At 43.1% G+C, this 15,492-nt stretch overlaps 1 protein-coding gene across 2 annotated transcripts; it reads left to right on the top strand.

The window, feature by feature from the left end:
- Positions 1–3,449: 3,449 nt before the first annotated feature.
- Positions 3,450–15,108, top strand: dtd1 (D-aminoacyl-tRNA deacylase 1). 2 transcript variants are annotated; one of them, XM_024138225.2, is made up of 6 exons: positions 3,450–3,670; positions 5,140–5,230; positions 5,539–5,774; positions 9,977–10,074; positions 12,694–12,861; positions 14,694–15,108. In XM_024138225.2, exons 1-5 carry the CDS (start codon positions 3,628–3,630, stop codon positions 12,850–12,852), a joined length of 627 nt encoding a protein of 208 aa, XP_023993993.1. In that variant the 5' UTR covers positions 3,450–3,627; the 3' UTR covers positions 12,853–12,861; positions 14,694–15,108. The 2 variants fall into 2 exon arrangements, with proteins under 2 accessions (XP_023993993.1, XP_023993994.1); XM_024138226.2 differs by having other exon boundaries at positions 12,694–12,893.
- Positions 15,109–15,492: the final 384 nt, after the last annotated feature.

Below are 15,492 nucleotides of genomic sequence, written 5' to 3'. Positions count from 1 at the left end.
CTCCTAACCTGCTGCGTGCGATCTTACTTGCTGCGTTAGTTCTCCTAACCTGCTGCGTTAGTTTTCCTTGCCTGCTGCGTTAGTTCTCCTTACCTMCTGCGTTAGTTCCCCTAACCTGCTGTGTTAGTTCTCCTTACTTGCTGCGTTAGTTCTTCCTAACCTGCTGCGTTAGTTTTCCTTGCCTGCTGCGTTAGTCTCCTTACCTGCTGCGTTAGTTCCCCTAACCTGCTGCATTAGTTTTCCTACCTCTGAGTTAGTTCTCCTTACTTGCTGCGTTAGTTCTCCTTACCTGCTGCATTAGTTCCCTAACCTGCCTGCTTAGTTCCCCTAACCTGCTGTGTTAGTTCTCCTTACCTGCTGCGTTACATCTCCTTACTTGCTGCGTTAGTTCCCTAACCTGCTGCGTTAGTTTCCTAGCCTGCTGCGTTAGTTCTCCTTACCTGCTGCGTAGTTCCCCTAACCTGCTGCGTTAGTTCTCCTTCTGCTGCTGCGTTAGTTCTCATTGCCTGCTGCGTTGTTCTCCTTACCTGCTGCGTTAGTTAGCTTACCTGCTTGTTAGTTCTCTTACCTGTCGCGTTAGTTCTCCTTACCGCTGCTTGTTAGTTCTTCCTAACCTGCTGTGTTAGTTCTCCTTACCTGCTGCGTTAGTTCTCCTAACCTGCTGTGTTAGTTCTCCCTAACCTGCTGCGTTAGTTCTCCCTAGCCTGCTGTGTTAGTTCTCCTTACCTGCTGCGTTAGTTCTCCTACCCTGCTGCTGCGTTAGTTCTCCTAACCTGCTGCGTTAGTTCTCCTTGCCTGCTGCGTTAGTTCTCCTTGCCTGCTGCGTTAGTTCTCCTAGCCTGCTACGTAAAGTCACTTCTGTCCGTAGCTGAACTCCATCTAGCCACAACCATAGAAGCCATCAGTATCACCACAGCGGTACCTCAGATCCCCCCCAGGTCACCCTGCACTAGCGCTCGCTTTGTGTTCCAGCACCTCCTGATTTACAAATGAAGCACTGGATAAAGCAGATGCTTCTTGAGCCATACCACCAAGAGTAACTACTACTACTACTACTATATTTTAATCCCTGATCAAGGTTAAAGGCTGATTAATAAAGATTGGAGAACACTTTGGGAGGGATCTTTGACCATTCCTCTATACAAAATCTTTCCAAATCCTTGATATTCTTGTGTGTGCTTGGGGTTATTGTCTTGCTGGAAGATCCATTTGCGGCCAAGTTTCAGCCTCCTGACAGAGGCAACCAGGTTTTTGGCTAAAATGTCCTGGTACTTGGTAAAGTTCATGATACCGTTGACGTTAACAAGTGCCTCTAGACCAGTGGAATCAAAATAACCCCATAACATCCAAGATCCACCACCATATTTTACACTAGTTCTGAGTTACTTTTCTGCATACGTTTCCATGTTTCTATGTCAACAACACCACTGGTGTGCGTGGCCAAAGAGGTCTATTTTCATGTCATCAGGCCATAGCACCAGTTCCAATCCAAGTGCTAATGCTGTTTAGTAAACTCCAGGTGGTGCTATGGTCAGATGACATGAAAATAGGSWTAGTGTCGTTATCCTCGCAAGAGGAGGGTGCTGGAGTATTGAAAACAAGGGTGCCATTTTGACCACAATCTTTTATTTTATTACTTGTTAATTAACAATATAGTTTCCTCAATTGTATTAGTATAAAATAATTTTTAAAACTTTAGCATACAATATACATTAGCTAAGTATTTGTTTTATTTAATTTATACAGTCTTAATTTCTGCCAATAATTTCAGTCCTGACTGTACATCCTTTCATACACAGACCAAAATCTGTTTGGTGAATTTTGGCCCATTCCTCCTGACAGAGCTGGTGTAACTGAGTCAGGTTTGTAGGCCTCCTTGATTGCACAAGCTTTTTCAGTTCTGCCCTCCACAAATTGTCTATAGGATTGAGGGCAGGGCTTTGTGATGGCCACTCCAATACCTTAACTCTGTTGTCCTTAAGCCATTTTGCCACAACTTTGGAAGTATGCTTGGGGTCATTGTCCATTTGGAAGACCCATTTGAGACCAAGCTTTAACTTCCTGACTGATGTCTTGAGATGTTGCTTCAATATATCCACATAATTTTCCTGCCTCATGATGCCATCTATTTTGTGAAGTGCACAAGCCCCTCCTGCAGCAAAGCACCCCCACAACATGTTGCTGCCACCCCCGTGCTTCACGGTAGGGATGAGGTTCTTCGGCTTGCAAGCCTCCCCCTTTTTCCTCCAAACATAATGATGGTCATTATGGCCAAAGTTCTATTTTTGTTTCATCAGACCAGAGGACATTTCTCCAAAAAGTACGATCTTTGTCCCCATGTGCAGTTGCAAACCGTAGCCTGGCTTTTTTATGGCGGTTTTGGAGCAGTGGCTTCTTCCGTGCTGAGCGTCCTTTCAGGTTATGTCGATATAGGACTCGTTTTACTGTGGATATAGATACTATTGTACCTGTTTCCTCCAGCATCTTCACAAGGTCCTTTGCTGTTGTTCTGGAATTTATTTGCACTTTTACGTTRGTTCGTACGTTTGTCTCTAGGAGACAGAACGCGTCTCCTTCCTGAGCGGTATGACAGCTACATGGTCCCATGGTGTTAATACTTGTGTACTATTGTTTGTACAGATGAACGTGGTACCTTCAGGCGTTTGGAAATTTCTCACAAGGATGAACCAGCCTTGTGGAGGTCTACATTTTTTTTCTGAGGTCTTGGCTGATTTCTTTTGATTTTACCCATGATGTTAAGCAAAGAGGTACTGAGTTTGAAGGTAGGCATTGAAATACATCCACAGATACACCTCCAATTGACTCAAATGATGTCAATTAGCCTATCAGAAGCTTCTAAAGCCATGACATAATTTTCTGGAATTTTCCAAGCTGTTTAAAGYCACAGTCCACTTAGTGTATGTAAACTTCTGACCCACTGGAATTGTGATACAGTGAATTATAAGTGAAATAATCTGTCTGTAAATCATTTTTGGAAAAATGACTTGTGTCATGCACAAGGTAGATGTCCTAACCGACTTGCCGAAACTATAGTTTGTTAACAAGAAATGTGTGGAGTGGTTGAAAAACGAGTTTTAATGACTCCAACCTAAMTTTATGTAAACTTCCGACTTCAACTGTATAAAAGGGGTACAGTATACTGTCTGCAAGAAAATAGTAAATAAGGCGCTGTTTGAAAGGGGGTCAACATTGCCTAATATATATTTAATTTGTTACAGGTAATATACCAGATTTTCTGTCGGAAATGGGTATTACACTGCCCTCCAGGAGTTGCTGAATTTCCTCTTCATTTTGCTCCAAAATTCATGCACCCTGGAGAGAGAGGTAGTGACAGTGCTCCCTTCCCTTTGAAAATGCTCATAATGACAGTACCGTAGGTTTTTGGGACAGATGTGCAAAACKCCAATTTAACCCCAGSAATCAGTACAGAKGGTATTTTTAGCACMTTMATGCTGTCTYATATGGTAYCAAAAGTWATCTACTGTACTCCCAACTGCTGCCGCTAGATGCCTCTGACAACGCAGCAAGGTTTCATGGGAAGTATGACGTTTACGTATGTGCACCACTTCAATCTGATTCATTCTAGCGAGCGAGCTAATCAAAACAATGAAGGCAATTATTCAAAGAGTGACAACAGCGAGCGTGTCAGGTGAGTAACGCTATCTACTTATTGTTATTTTATTTCTATATCGCTCATAGTGTCAAAGAATGACAGTTCTTCACCGGTAGGCATTTTGCAGGCAGCACAGAGGATTGCTAACGTTAGCMACAGTAGTTTGGTAGCCGCACGGCTATCCAATCAAATGTATTTATGAAACACCTTTTCAGTGTTGTAAAGTAACTTATTTAATTGAAAATATTTTAAAGTACTACTTAAGTCGTTTTGGGGGGGTATCTGTACTTTGCTATTTATATTTTTGACAACTTTTACTTTCACTTCTACATTCCTAAAGATAATAATGTACAATTTACTCCATACATTTTCCCTGACACCCTCAACCAGTCAAAACATTTTGACAGAAAAATGGCCCAATTTAAACACTTATCAAAAGAACATTCCTGGTCATCTCTACTGTACTGCCTCTGACTCACTACTGTAAACACAAATGTTTATTTTGTAAAGTATGTCTGAGTGTTGGAGTGTGCCCATGGCTATCCGTAAATAAAATAAAACAAGAAATTGTGCCATGTGGTGTGCTTAATATAAGGAATTTGAAATTATTGATTTTCACTTTTGATACTTAAGTATATTTGAGCAATTCCATTTACTTTTGATACTTAAGTATATTTAAAACCATACACTTTTGGACTTTTACTCAAGTAGTATTTTACTGGGAGACTTTCACTTTTACTTTAATCATTTTCTATTAGAGTATATTTACATTTACTCTATTATGACAATCGGGTACTTTTTCCACCACTGCCCATTTTACATCAGCAGATGTCACAACATGCTTATACAGAAACCCAGCCTAAAACTGGAACCTAGAGAGGAACCTAGAGAGGAACCTAGAGAGGAACCGGGCTCTGAGGGGTGACCAGTCCTCTTCTGGCTGTGCCAGATGGAGATTATAAGAGTACATGGCCATTAAGTCTAGATCATTCTTCAAGATGTTCAGACTTTCATAGATGACCAGCAGGGTCAAATAATAATCCCAGTGGTTGTAGAGGGTGCAACAGGTCAGCACCTGTAAATATCAATCCCACTTTTTGAGAACCTGGCTAAAGAGCTGAAGCTATATGCCATGCTGAATTGCCCCAATATGTAATGATGTGTGCACCGACATGTCCAACGACTATTCCAAATGCTGGCATTATGGTAATCGCTTTAGGTGGGTTCACTCTAAAAGTGGTTYTTACTATTTACCACAGCTACAAAATCTCAAACCCCGCCTATTTCTACAATTTCTCTGCATCAAATGTGATTTGAAACCTAACATTAACCACACTGTTAACCTCATTGAATATCCCAGATACTGTACTGTACTGTAGCAGCCTACTACTACTTGCAAGACTGTCCGTGTGTGCCACACTTTTTGAGCAGGATGTGTCTGACACTGAATAATGAAAAGGGCAATTGTTTTATTGATTTGATAATTATGTCCTGTGTTGTCACAGTGGGAGAGGTGCCCATCAGCTCAATAGGCAGAGGACTGTGTGTGTTGCTGGGTATATCCATGGAGGACACACAGAAGGATGTTGACTACATGTGAGTGTGGGTTCATTCAGTCACAAAACATTGTCTTTGCGCTATGGTACTGTAGACCTTCTCCTACATAGGCAGGGCATAAGGGCCAGGTCAGGTTCATATCTGTAATAGGAATTTGTAAGACAACCTTATCATTCACTTAGAGCTATTCTTTTGTATTTAGCCCAATAAGTTTGGAACATKTGCACAAAATACTTGCTCACTCCTATAGCCATCTCCTTTGTGACCCCAACACATAAAGATTTGAATAAATTAATTATATATTTCAATCAATTCTACGCCCCAACATTAATTTCTTTGCTTCTCAGGGTTCGTAAGATCCTCAACCTGCGTCTGTTTGACGATGAGAACGGCCGGGCGTGGAGCAAAAGCGTCATGGACAAGGACTATGAAGTCCTGTGTGTCAGTCAGTTCACTCTGCAGTGCATACTGAAGGGTAACAAGCCAGACTTCCATGKTGCCATGCCTGCAGAGCTGTCCCAGCCCTTCTATAATAACATCCTGGAACACCTGAGGAGCACCTACAAGCCGGAGATGATCAAAGGTGGGTGAACACACAGGACTAAATAGYAAACGATATTACTATGGGTGAACATCACTGACTGACACTGCAGGCGTACAGTCTGCTAAATACGCACTAGGCCTATATCAGCTGCTATAACTATATTACGAGCTACTCAACAAGCCTGAGATGATCAWAGGTAGGTAGCCTAGCGGTTAGAGCGTTGGTACAGTAACCGGCAGGTTCCTTGTTCGAATCCCAGAGCTGGCAAGGTGTAAAAATCGTCCGTTCTGCCCTTGAGCAAGGCAGTTAACAACTACTGCTCCTCGGGTGCCGATGATCTCTGGTTATGAGGGGCTGGGTTAAATGCGGAAGACACATTTCAGTTGAATGCATTGAGTTGTACAACTGACTAGGTGTCAGTGTTCCCTCTAAGCTGCGTACAGCTCCCATCAGACTGCCGCGCAGAAGAAATATCCGTCCAGCCAGAGAAGCARGAGTTTGAACTTCACTCACCTTTCTTGARTMTTCCCCTTTAYTTAATTAACACTATCAACATMTCGCTCTACTGTGGGAGTTGTGATCGAATCAACGCAATGTTAACCAATTTCAATGTAACATACCGACATAAAACAAACTATTCAAGACTTGGTATGCAAAACTAACTGCAAGATATTTTCTTGTAGGCAGAGCGCATTGGAGTAGGATTCTATAGTATTGACAGGCAGGTACTCTACACAGACCAGTGCGCCATAACTAATCAGAGCTGCAGTAGGCCTATATGCAAATAACCATTGCAATATATGGATCTGTGTCTTTCACTTTGAACTGGACCGTATTTAGGGTAGAGTATGAGCGGTCGTGAATATTTGCACTTTTGTTCATATCCTTTGCTAGTTAGTGAGTTATTAGCCCAGTTATAGCTCATTTCTAGTCAACAATGGGGAGTGTTTGCTTCCTACAAGAGCACAAAACGTGTACATTTCTAGACATCTTTGAAAATGTGTCAGGTAAATAGCTTTGTTTAGGTCTTAGGGGCAGTGTTGTATTTTGAGACAGGCTTGAATAAGTTAAGATGCCAATAAGCAGAGCATAGGTTAATTTGACTGATTCTCTGTAATAATGGTATGGGAATAATAATGTATTTTATTTTGAATAATGGTTTCTTGCATAATAAAAACATTTTCAGTCACCTCCTTGTCTGAATGAGGTGTATGAACAGGTTAATGTCAAGCCCTGCATGTGTTTTTTTCAAAAGTCTCATGGAATGTAGGACTACATTGAACACCACACATTGGCTGCTACTGTAGGCTGAATGACAGAACAGCTATTTCTGTGTTAAAATGTTATTGGATAAATTTMTCTCTATTGTTTTTGATGGTAGGCCACTCGGGTAGGTCTACATTATGATCAAATAGCCACAGTAGCCTACTTGACCACTCTTACAACTGTAACTTAAAGCAGGTACAACCTCAGTGATCACAATAAACGCGCGCCGGAAGTTGCACAGAATTTTCACAACCTTCAAGTTTGCGCTCAGCAGACCTTAAATTTGCTCAGTGCCCCGGAGAATTTGAGGGAACATTGCTAGGTATCCCATTTCCTTTCCTCACTATTGAGTTGAACCAATCTGAGATGTGTGCTGTGCTGACCCGGTTACACTTCCACTTTAGTTGCTGGAACCATGCTGGAAAGGACAATGTGAACCGATAATATCAGAGCCAGCACTATAGTTTCGGGTCAGCGCGATAGTGTGAAAAGGGTACAATAATACAGTAGGCTACACAAGCACTAGGCCTATACAGAGTGTACAAAACATTAGGAACACCTTCTCTTTCCATGACATACTGACCAGCTGAATCCAGGTGAAAGATATGATCCCTTATCGATGTAACTTGTGAAATCCACTTCAATCAGTGTAGATGAAGGGAAGGAGACAAGTTAGAGAAGGATTTTTAAGCATTGAGACTATTGAGACATGGTTTGTGGATGTGTGCCATTCAGAGGGTGAATGGGTAAGACAAAGATTTAAGTGTCTTTTAACGGGGTATGGTAGTAGGTGCCAGGGGCACTGGTTTGTGTCAAGAACTGCAACGCTGCTGGGTTTTTCACACTCGCCTGTTTCCTTTGAGTATCAAAAATGGTCCACCACCCAAAGGACATCAAGCCAACTTGATACAACTGTGGGAAGTATTGGAGTCAACATGGGCCAGCATCCCTGTGGAACGCTTTCGACACCTTATAGAATCCATACCCCAACAAATTGAGGCTGTTCTGAGGGAAAGGGGYGGGGGTGTTCCTAATGTTTGTTATACTCAGTATATATTACAATATCACTATATCTATCTACGGGGCTGAGTTGGGCTGGGTGAGCGAGACACTGCAAGATGAGCCGTATATAGAGTTTTTAAAATAGACTGCTATTGWACAGAATTTCACATCCAGTGACCCAAAAGTGTCGAGGACACTTTGCTGTGTAGGCAGTTTGTGGGTGGAGAGAAATTAACTCTCATAAGACACTCTAGATAGGAAAAGCCTAAATGAAGAGATCATTTTGATACCTAATAGTCACTATTATCTTGGTTATTTAATAGATGGTAAAACGATCGCCATTCTGCTAAGTGTGTGGTTTTAATATTTAATAGCGTTGGGTCAATGTTTTGCTCAATCAGGGTTATGATGGATTGCAAAAGGTAATTTGTTCACGCAAAGAGGTGAAGCTAAACTGAACAAAAATCTCAACGCAACATGCAACAATTTCAAAGATTTTACTGAGTTACCGTTCATATAAGGAAATCAGTCAATTAAAATAAATTCATTAGGCCCTAATCTATGGATTTAGAGAAATGAACATTCAATTATCTGGCAACAGCTCTGGTGGACATTTCAGCAGTGTGCATGCCAATTGCACGCTCCCTCAAAACTTGAGACATCTGTGGCATTGTGTTGTGTGACAATTTTAAAGTGGCCTTTTATTGTCCTCAGCACAAGGTGCACCTGTGTAATGATCATGCAGTTTAATCAGCTTCTTGATATGCCACACCTGTCAGGTGGATGGATTATATTGGCGAAGGAGAAATGCTCACTAACAGGAATGCAAAGAAATTTGTTAACAAAATTTGAGAGAAATAAGCTTTTTGTGCGCATGGAAAATCTCTGGGATATTTTTTATTTCAGCTCATGAAACATGGGACCAACACTTTACATTTGATTTTTGTTCAGTCTAATTGATAGCCTAAGGTCAATATCACAAACACCTGGAGAACTATAGTGAATAGAAGGGTTGCTGTTCATAGCCTGGGGAATTGAGACACTAGCTTAAGGCTCGACAAGGGTTAGCCTTATGCCAATGCACTCCTAAGTGAACCAGCCTAGACTACTGGGTCACGTGCAGTAGCCTTTATCCTTAAGGCCACTCAAGACTTGACTCCTGACATGAAAGGCTCGGAATCAGTTGGAACACCTGCTTTCCAGTTGAAACGGAGGTTCCATACATCGGTCTTTAAGGTCATAGTTCACAGTGCAAAGGTTATGGTTGATTCCACATATCTACATAGGGGGTGGGTTTGTCAGGCCATGTTTAGTGGTGAATTGGGTCTATAAGGTCGTTGGTCACAGCATAGAAATATACAGTGTTCTATTTAATTATATGGGTCACAGTGCAAGGGTTATGGCGGTTCCACATTGGGGTGATTTTCTTTTATCGGGTCGTAGTTGGTGATGGTGTTTGGTGGGGAATTGGTTCAAGCCACCGGGGAGAAGGTGTAGTGGAGGAACTCTGTGTCCCTGCTTGTCGTGGGACGCAAGCTCTCTAATTAGTCTTCTCACTGCCAAGGCCCAATCGCCTGAGTGGGAGAAACGAGATGATTCTGCACTTTTTAGAACACACCACCCAGCCACCGGTTTCATGGGCAGATGATGTAATAAATCGAAGCATACCTGGACCAAKGGGGAACATTTTAAGTATAAACTTCCTGTTTTATTGTATCTTAACACCCTCTACCCCCYTGTCCCTGTTGTACTGAGATGCCACCCGCTTATAAATCATTGATATAGATTAATATGCACAATAAGCAAACTGAAGTGGCTGTTACTGGATGGAAACGTTGAGTGGTGTCATTTATATTGGCCTATAGAGGAAGGGTAGGGAAACAAAGGAAGATTCTAGTTCTTCTAACTGTTTTAGACTCATTTAGATGTATTAAGGTTAACCTTTACATTTTCCTTTTGTCTTGTGTTTTTAGACGGGCAGTTTGGGGCCTACATGCAGGTTCACATCCAGAATGACGGACCAGTCACCATCGAACTGGTGTCTCCTTCTTCTCCCATGGACGCCAAACAGGTACAGTTGTTGATTTCTGCAAGCAGGGAGTTGGCCCATGTTCTATGATGGTGTCATATTGCGGAGTCTCCCTTTATTAGGCTATGTATTGCTAGACTATATTTCTTCTAAGTGGTTCAGACGTTCTCTCAACACTCACTGTCTATCCTGCTATTCTCCAGCAGGTGGTGGTGCAGGCCTTACTTCTCCTTGTAGTAACAGATGGAGAACGGACCATGATCAACATGCAAAGCTGCACTATTGCTTTTCTTAGTGCAGTGTTAGTTAACCTCTAGTCCATGGACCGGCACCGCTCCCTGGGATGTGGCTTACTGGTCCCTGAGATAGCTGTCAGACATTTAGTTGGTCAGTTTTCTGTTGTAATTTTAGTCCCTGGCTTCAAGGAGGTGAACCATAGATTTGCTAGTCCCTGATACAAAAACCAATCCTGATACTGTAGATGTGTACTGATTATCCCATGAATCTGTCCTGCTCTGTCCCAGCACCCCTCTGGCCTAGCTGAAAGACCACTGATTGACCAAAGCACACTCTGAAAGGTTTGAGTTGTCATGTGTCAGAAGTGTGTGTGTGGGGGCGACATAACATATGATTGGCAGGCCAGGGCGAGGTGGGGGTCGCCACCGCATGGGTGCCCCCGCTCTCCCCACAGGGATCGGTTGACTCCTGAGTCACTGTGCACTCTGTTACCATGACGACAGCCTCCGCAGGGGCGACTCAGGCCATGCTGGCTAAGAAATATATTTGAATGTGGAATAGTGATTTATGAGTTCTGATGTGTAGTCTAAGTAGTGACAAGTTCACCCACAATGTTATATTAATAATGGYTGTCCTCTCTTAGGGACAGTTTCCTGGCCCTAGATTAAGCTCTGTCCTGGACTGTAAAGCATGCGCATTCTAAATTTTCCATTGAACATGCTTTCAGGACTAGGCTTAATCCTGATCCAAGAAACCGGCCCTTAATATATTACTGGGCATCTGTTTTTGAATAGTAAACTATGTTAAAGGTCATTTCAGGTCATTTTAAGTGTATTTTAGGCAATGTATCCATCTTTAAACATGACAAATGGATAACCGTTGGGTAACACTGCTGATTCCACAGTATCTCCCAGTCCTGTTGTGTAACACAGAGGGATTTGAAGGAGCAAAAGCCTTGATGAATGTGTTARACCACCACATCTACTTMAAGACATCGCGCTATGATCCAAACTTAGCAGACAGCAGTCAGGTCCACTCCAAATAGCAGCAGCCATGAGGGAGTAGGGACATCCCTCCCCGCTTCTCCTAAACCGTCCGCTTCACATTGTATTTTATTCAAATCGAATCAAACTTTATTTGTCACATGCGCCGAATACAAGTGAAGACCTTACCGTGAAGTGCTTACTTACAAGCCCAGTTCAAGAAGAGTTAAGAAAATATTTACCAAGTAAACTAAAGTAAAAAATAATAGAAAGTAACACAATAAAATAACAATATCGAGGCTATATACAGGGGGTACCGGTATCGAGTCAATGTTTGGGGGTACAGTGAGTAATTTGAAAATTGTAGTGTTTTAGTTATTTGTGAATTGTTGAAGACTTCCTGAATGTGATTCCAGTCACCTCTGTGTGTGCGTGCGTGGTCTTTTTGCGTGTAAACTTGGCTGACTGCTCGGTCCAATGGATGTAAGCGGCAGTCCTCCGAATTTGAATCCTGTCTGTTTTGGATGTTTGGGATGTTGTTGTGCAGTTAGAGGGGTGTATGCCAAGACTGAGAGGATCCCCAGTTAACTGGGGGAGCAGCTTAAACACACACTTCCTTTCCATGAATAAGAAGCTTTATCGGATCCTAGGAGATGGACAACAGAGCCTTTCAAACAATACCATTAAGGTTTTCTGTTTCTATTGTTCTGTGAAAGTAATTTTGAATATGAAACAGTGGTCTTAATCACTGAAATGTCATGTGATCATTTTTATTGGGGGTCTTCAAAGCAACACAACACCCTGGGTAAGATGGTATCATTGCTTGCTAGCTAGCTAACCCCAATGGAGTTTGTACAGGGATAACTAGATACATGGTGTTTTTTTWGTCTTATTCTCTTTAAATAATTAAGAGTTTGTGGGATGTTGTGGCTTTAGCATAAATATTTCCTGTGGCGCTCATGAAAGTTTTAGCATGTATGTTTACAAACCTTTTCAGGGATAGTTGTGCACCTTCTAGTGTAGGGTGGTTGTTTCGTGTTCATTGAGCAGAACAGAGATAGCTGCTACAGTAGTTCCCTCAGAGAGGAGTTCAATAGATTAGCCTCGCAGCTAAACCGTAGATGGTGAGTGAATGGGAAGATGACTCGGCTCTTTCTGAGTGTGACCGCTTTATATTGTCAAGACAGTTAATGCTACATCGAAATGGTCATGGCTTCTGGGAAATAGCAGCACAGTGAAACAAAGCTCTGATGTTTATTTCTCTTTCTTGTTCTGCCCTTTTCATCTTCTCTTCTCTTGTTTTTATGTAGCCAAGTATTTGGTACAGTTAAACATAGCTAGGTCCCTGGGTTTTTCTTGACCACGAACAACTCAGGTCCCTACTAACGCATTAGATCAATCCAAGTTTTGTCCTTCTCTTTTTAAACCCCCCCCCCCTCAGCTCGCTAAACAGGAGAAACAACAGCAGAGGAAAGAGAAGACGCGCTCGAAAGGACCCTTGGAGTCAGGCAGGGAGAGGGTCGCCCCGCGCCCCAGAGCACAGGACCCTAACGCCAGCAGTGGAGCAGACGGCGACGTGTCMTCAGAGAGGGAGACCTAGGGGAGCACGGTGAGCCTGGAGTCACCCAACCTGCTGTACTGGTAGTGCTGTATTACTTATACAAAAAAAAATACAAATAAATAACCAATAAAGTTGTCCTCTGTTTTGGAGGGTTGATGTCAGGTCAAAGTAGTGGTATCTAGTGCTGTATGCATCTGCTACGAAACGCTTCACGTCACTGGTCCTTTGTTCCAGCTTCTGGATTCCCTCTCTGTATTTYTTGCACACAATCATGGATGAAATAGAACCACTTCAATCCACATTGGTGTATGTTGTACTGCACATGGTCCTTGGTCGCTCCGTGTTATTGTTGACATTTGTAGTGAAATCCAGAAGGAGGCTGTTTCTTATACAAGTGTTCAGATCTCCGGATTAGAGGGCTCTGCTCTTATTCATCCCTAGCGTTTGTTTGTTTACTAGAAACAGAATTGGAGTCACTGAGTTAGTCCATCAGCCCGCGCGAGCCTGTGGTGTGGTGTGGTGTGGTGTGGTGTGGTGTGGTGTGGTGTGGTGTGGTGTGGTGTGGTGTGGTGTGGTGTGGTGTGGTGTGGTGTGGTCGCCACTACGCCTTACCGTGTTGGGGTCAAAAACGCAGTGACCCCGTGGTGGAGTTGGTGTGGCATCGGAGCGAACACGCCACCACACGACGTCACTACTGGGTGACGTATCCTCTCTTTCATAACCATGCACATACACACATCATGCATATGCACACACATTATACACACACACACGGTACATACAATATATGTAATTTAGAGACACAACACARACTCCATGTCCCTCATGGCTCTTCGTACTCAGCCTCCGGCGGTATCCCAGACTCCCCGGTGGTGAGGACACTGTACTCACCTCACTTTACGAGAGAAGGAGACGGGAGAGAGGGGGGCAGGCTGGGTAAATATGCCGCAAGACATCAGCAAGGCCTCCCCGAGATGGTTGCATAAGGCCACTTTGTCTGACAGAGAGCGAAAGCCGAGGGAGGGAGGGAGGGAGGGAGGGAGGGAGGGAGGGAAGTGGAGGGGGAGAGAGAGATTGAGAGTTGTTTTCATTTTTAACTTTCGGTGGGAACGCAAAGGCAGCAGCTCTCTGTGTGATAAGCGAGCTCAGACTTGAACTTGAAGGTAGAGAAATGCTCACGCTCCTCCTCATCTCTTCCTTTCCTCTCCTCTCTCGCTTCCTCTGTTCCGTCGCTTCATTTTTTTAAAGGGGAACTTTGTCTCCCTGAGGTTTGCTTACTATGACTTAAACATGAGCAGTGTGCACCACTGTGTGTGTGTCTCAGAATGATTAGAGTCATTTTGTGACAAGTCTTTCGTCCTATCTTCCCTCACTTCCTTCCTGCAATGTTCTATTTAAATGAAATMTTATTGTGGTTCTGTTACTGCAAGACTCCTCCTGCTCTCAATACTACAACTACTGCTCTTTACACGGCCACCACTCCTACTAATGATACTGTGTCCAATACTACTGTGTCCAGTGCTACTGTGTCCAATACTGATGTGTCCAATACTGCTGTGTCCAATACTACTGTGTCCAATACTACTGTGTCCAATGCTACTGTGTCCAATGCTACTGTGTCCAATGCTACTGTGTCCAATGCTACTGTGTCCAATGCTACTGTGTCCAATGCTACTGGTGTGCCATGGCTTACTTCGTGTCCAAAGCTGCTGTGTCCAAAGCTGCTGTGTCCAAAGCTGCTGTGTCCAATACTGCTGTGTCCAATACTACTATGCCTTAATACTACTAACAGTCTATACAAGTTGCTGTGGATAATGGCACCTGCTAATTGATGTTCTATAAATGAATATACTGATAACGATGTGCGTTGCTTCTTATAGATTTACCATATTGATGATGGGAGGAGCCCAGTCTGCCAAAATGGACTTCATCTGCAGAGACTGTGAGACGTGACTCTGGACTGTTCTCCTGGAAGAACGTGTGGGCCTCTTCCTCTCCATCTTTATCTACAACATTGGCAGTCTCTGCCTTGTACCCTCTCTGCCACTGTCTTCCTCTACTCAAAGACATGGGACCTTCCACCCAAAATCCAAAGGCACCTATGACAGCGAGGGGGTAGTGGCATCACAAGATGGAGATGTAGGACATTCTCTCACCTTACCTTTGTAGTTCTTGTCTTAATAAGGACAACACATTTGATATTTATGAATGTTGTGAACATGATATGCTATACTGCTGTTTAGTGGATTTCAATGTAAATGTTGTCATTTTATAAAAGAAAACATGGTGTGTGGACCTATGCTGTGTTTGTTGTCTGTGTGTGAGTGCGTACATGCTTTATCCTTGTTCTTGGATGGTCTGAGGGAGGAACACACCTACCTTCCCATTGAACACAAATACCTTCAAAACTCCAGTATTTAGTTGACAGAGCATCTATTCCTGGCCTACAGGAACTGCTGTGCCCTCGCAGCGTGACGTTGTGCTGGGATGAGATTTCTCTCCATATTTATTTCTGGTTGAAAACAGAACGGGAGGAAAASTGAGAAACAACGTCAGGCTCTGGAGATATCATATGAGGAGAAGACAAGACYTGACCCAAATATGTCTGGATCAACTGTGGTATTTAGGGGGCTCTACGCTCCAGACAGCCCCGACCTTTGTTTCATCGCAACAGGGAAA

Source organism: Salvelinus sp. IW2-2015, unplaced genomic scaffold (assembly GCF_002910315.2).
Source record: "Salvelinus sp. IW2-2015 unplaced genomic scaffold, ASM291031v2 Un_scaffold1424, whole genome shotgun sequence".
Classification (NCBI taxonomy): domain Eukaryota; kingdom Metazoa; phylum Chordata; class Actinopteri; order Salmoniformes; family Salmonidae; genus Salvelinus; species Salvelinus sp. IW2-2015.
This window is presented reverse-complemented; position numbering and strand designations above follow the sequence as displayed.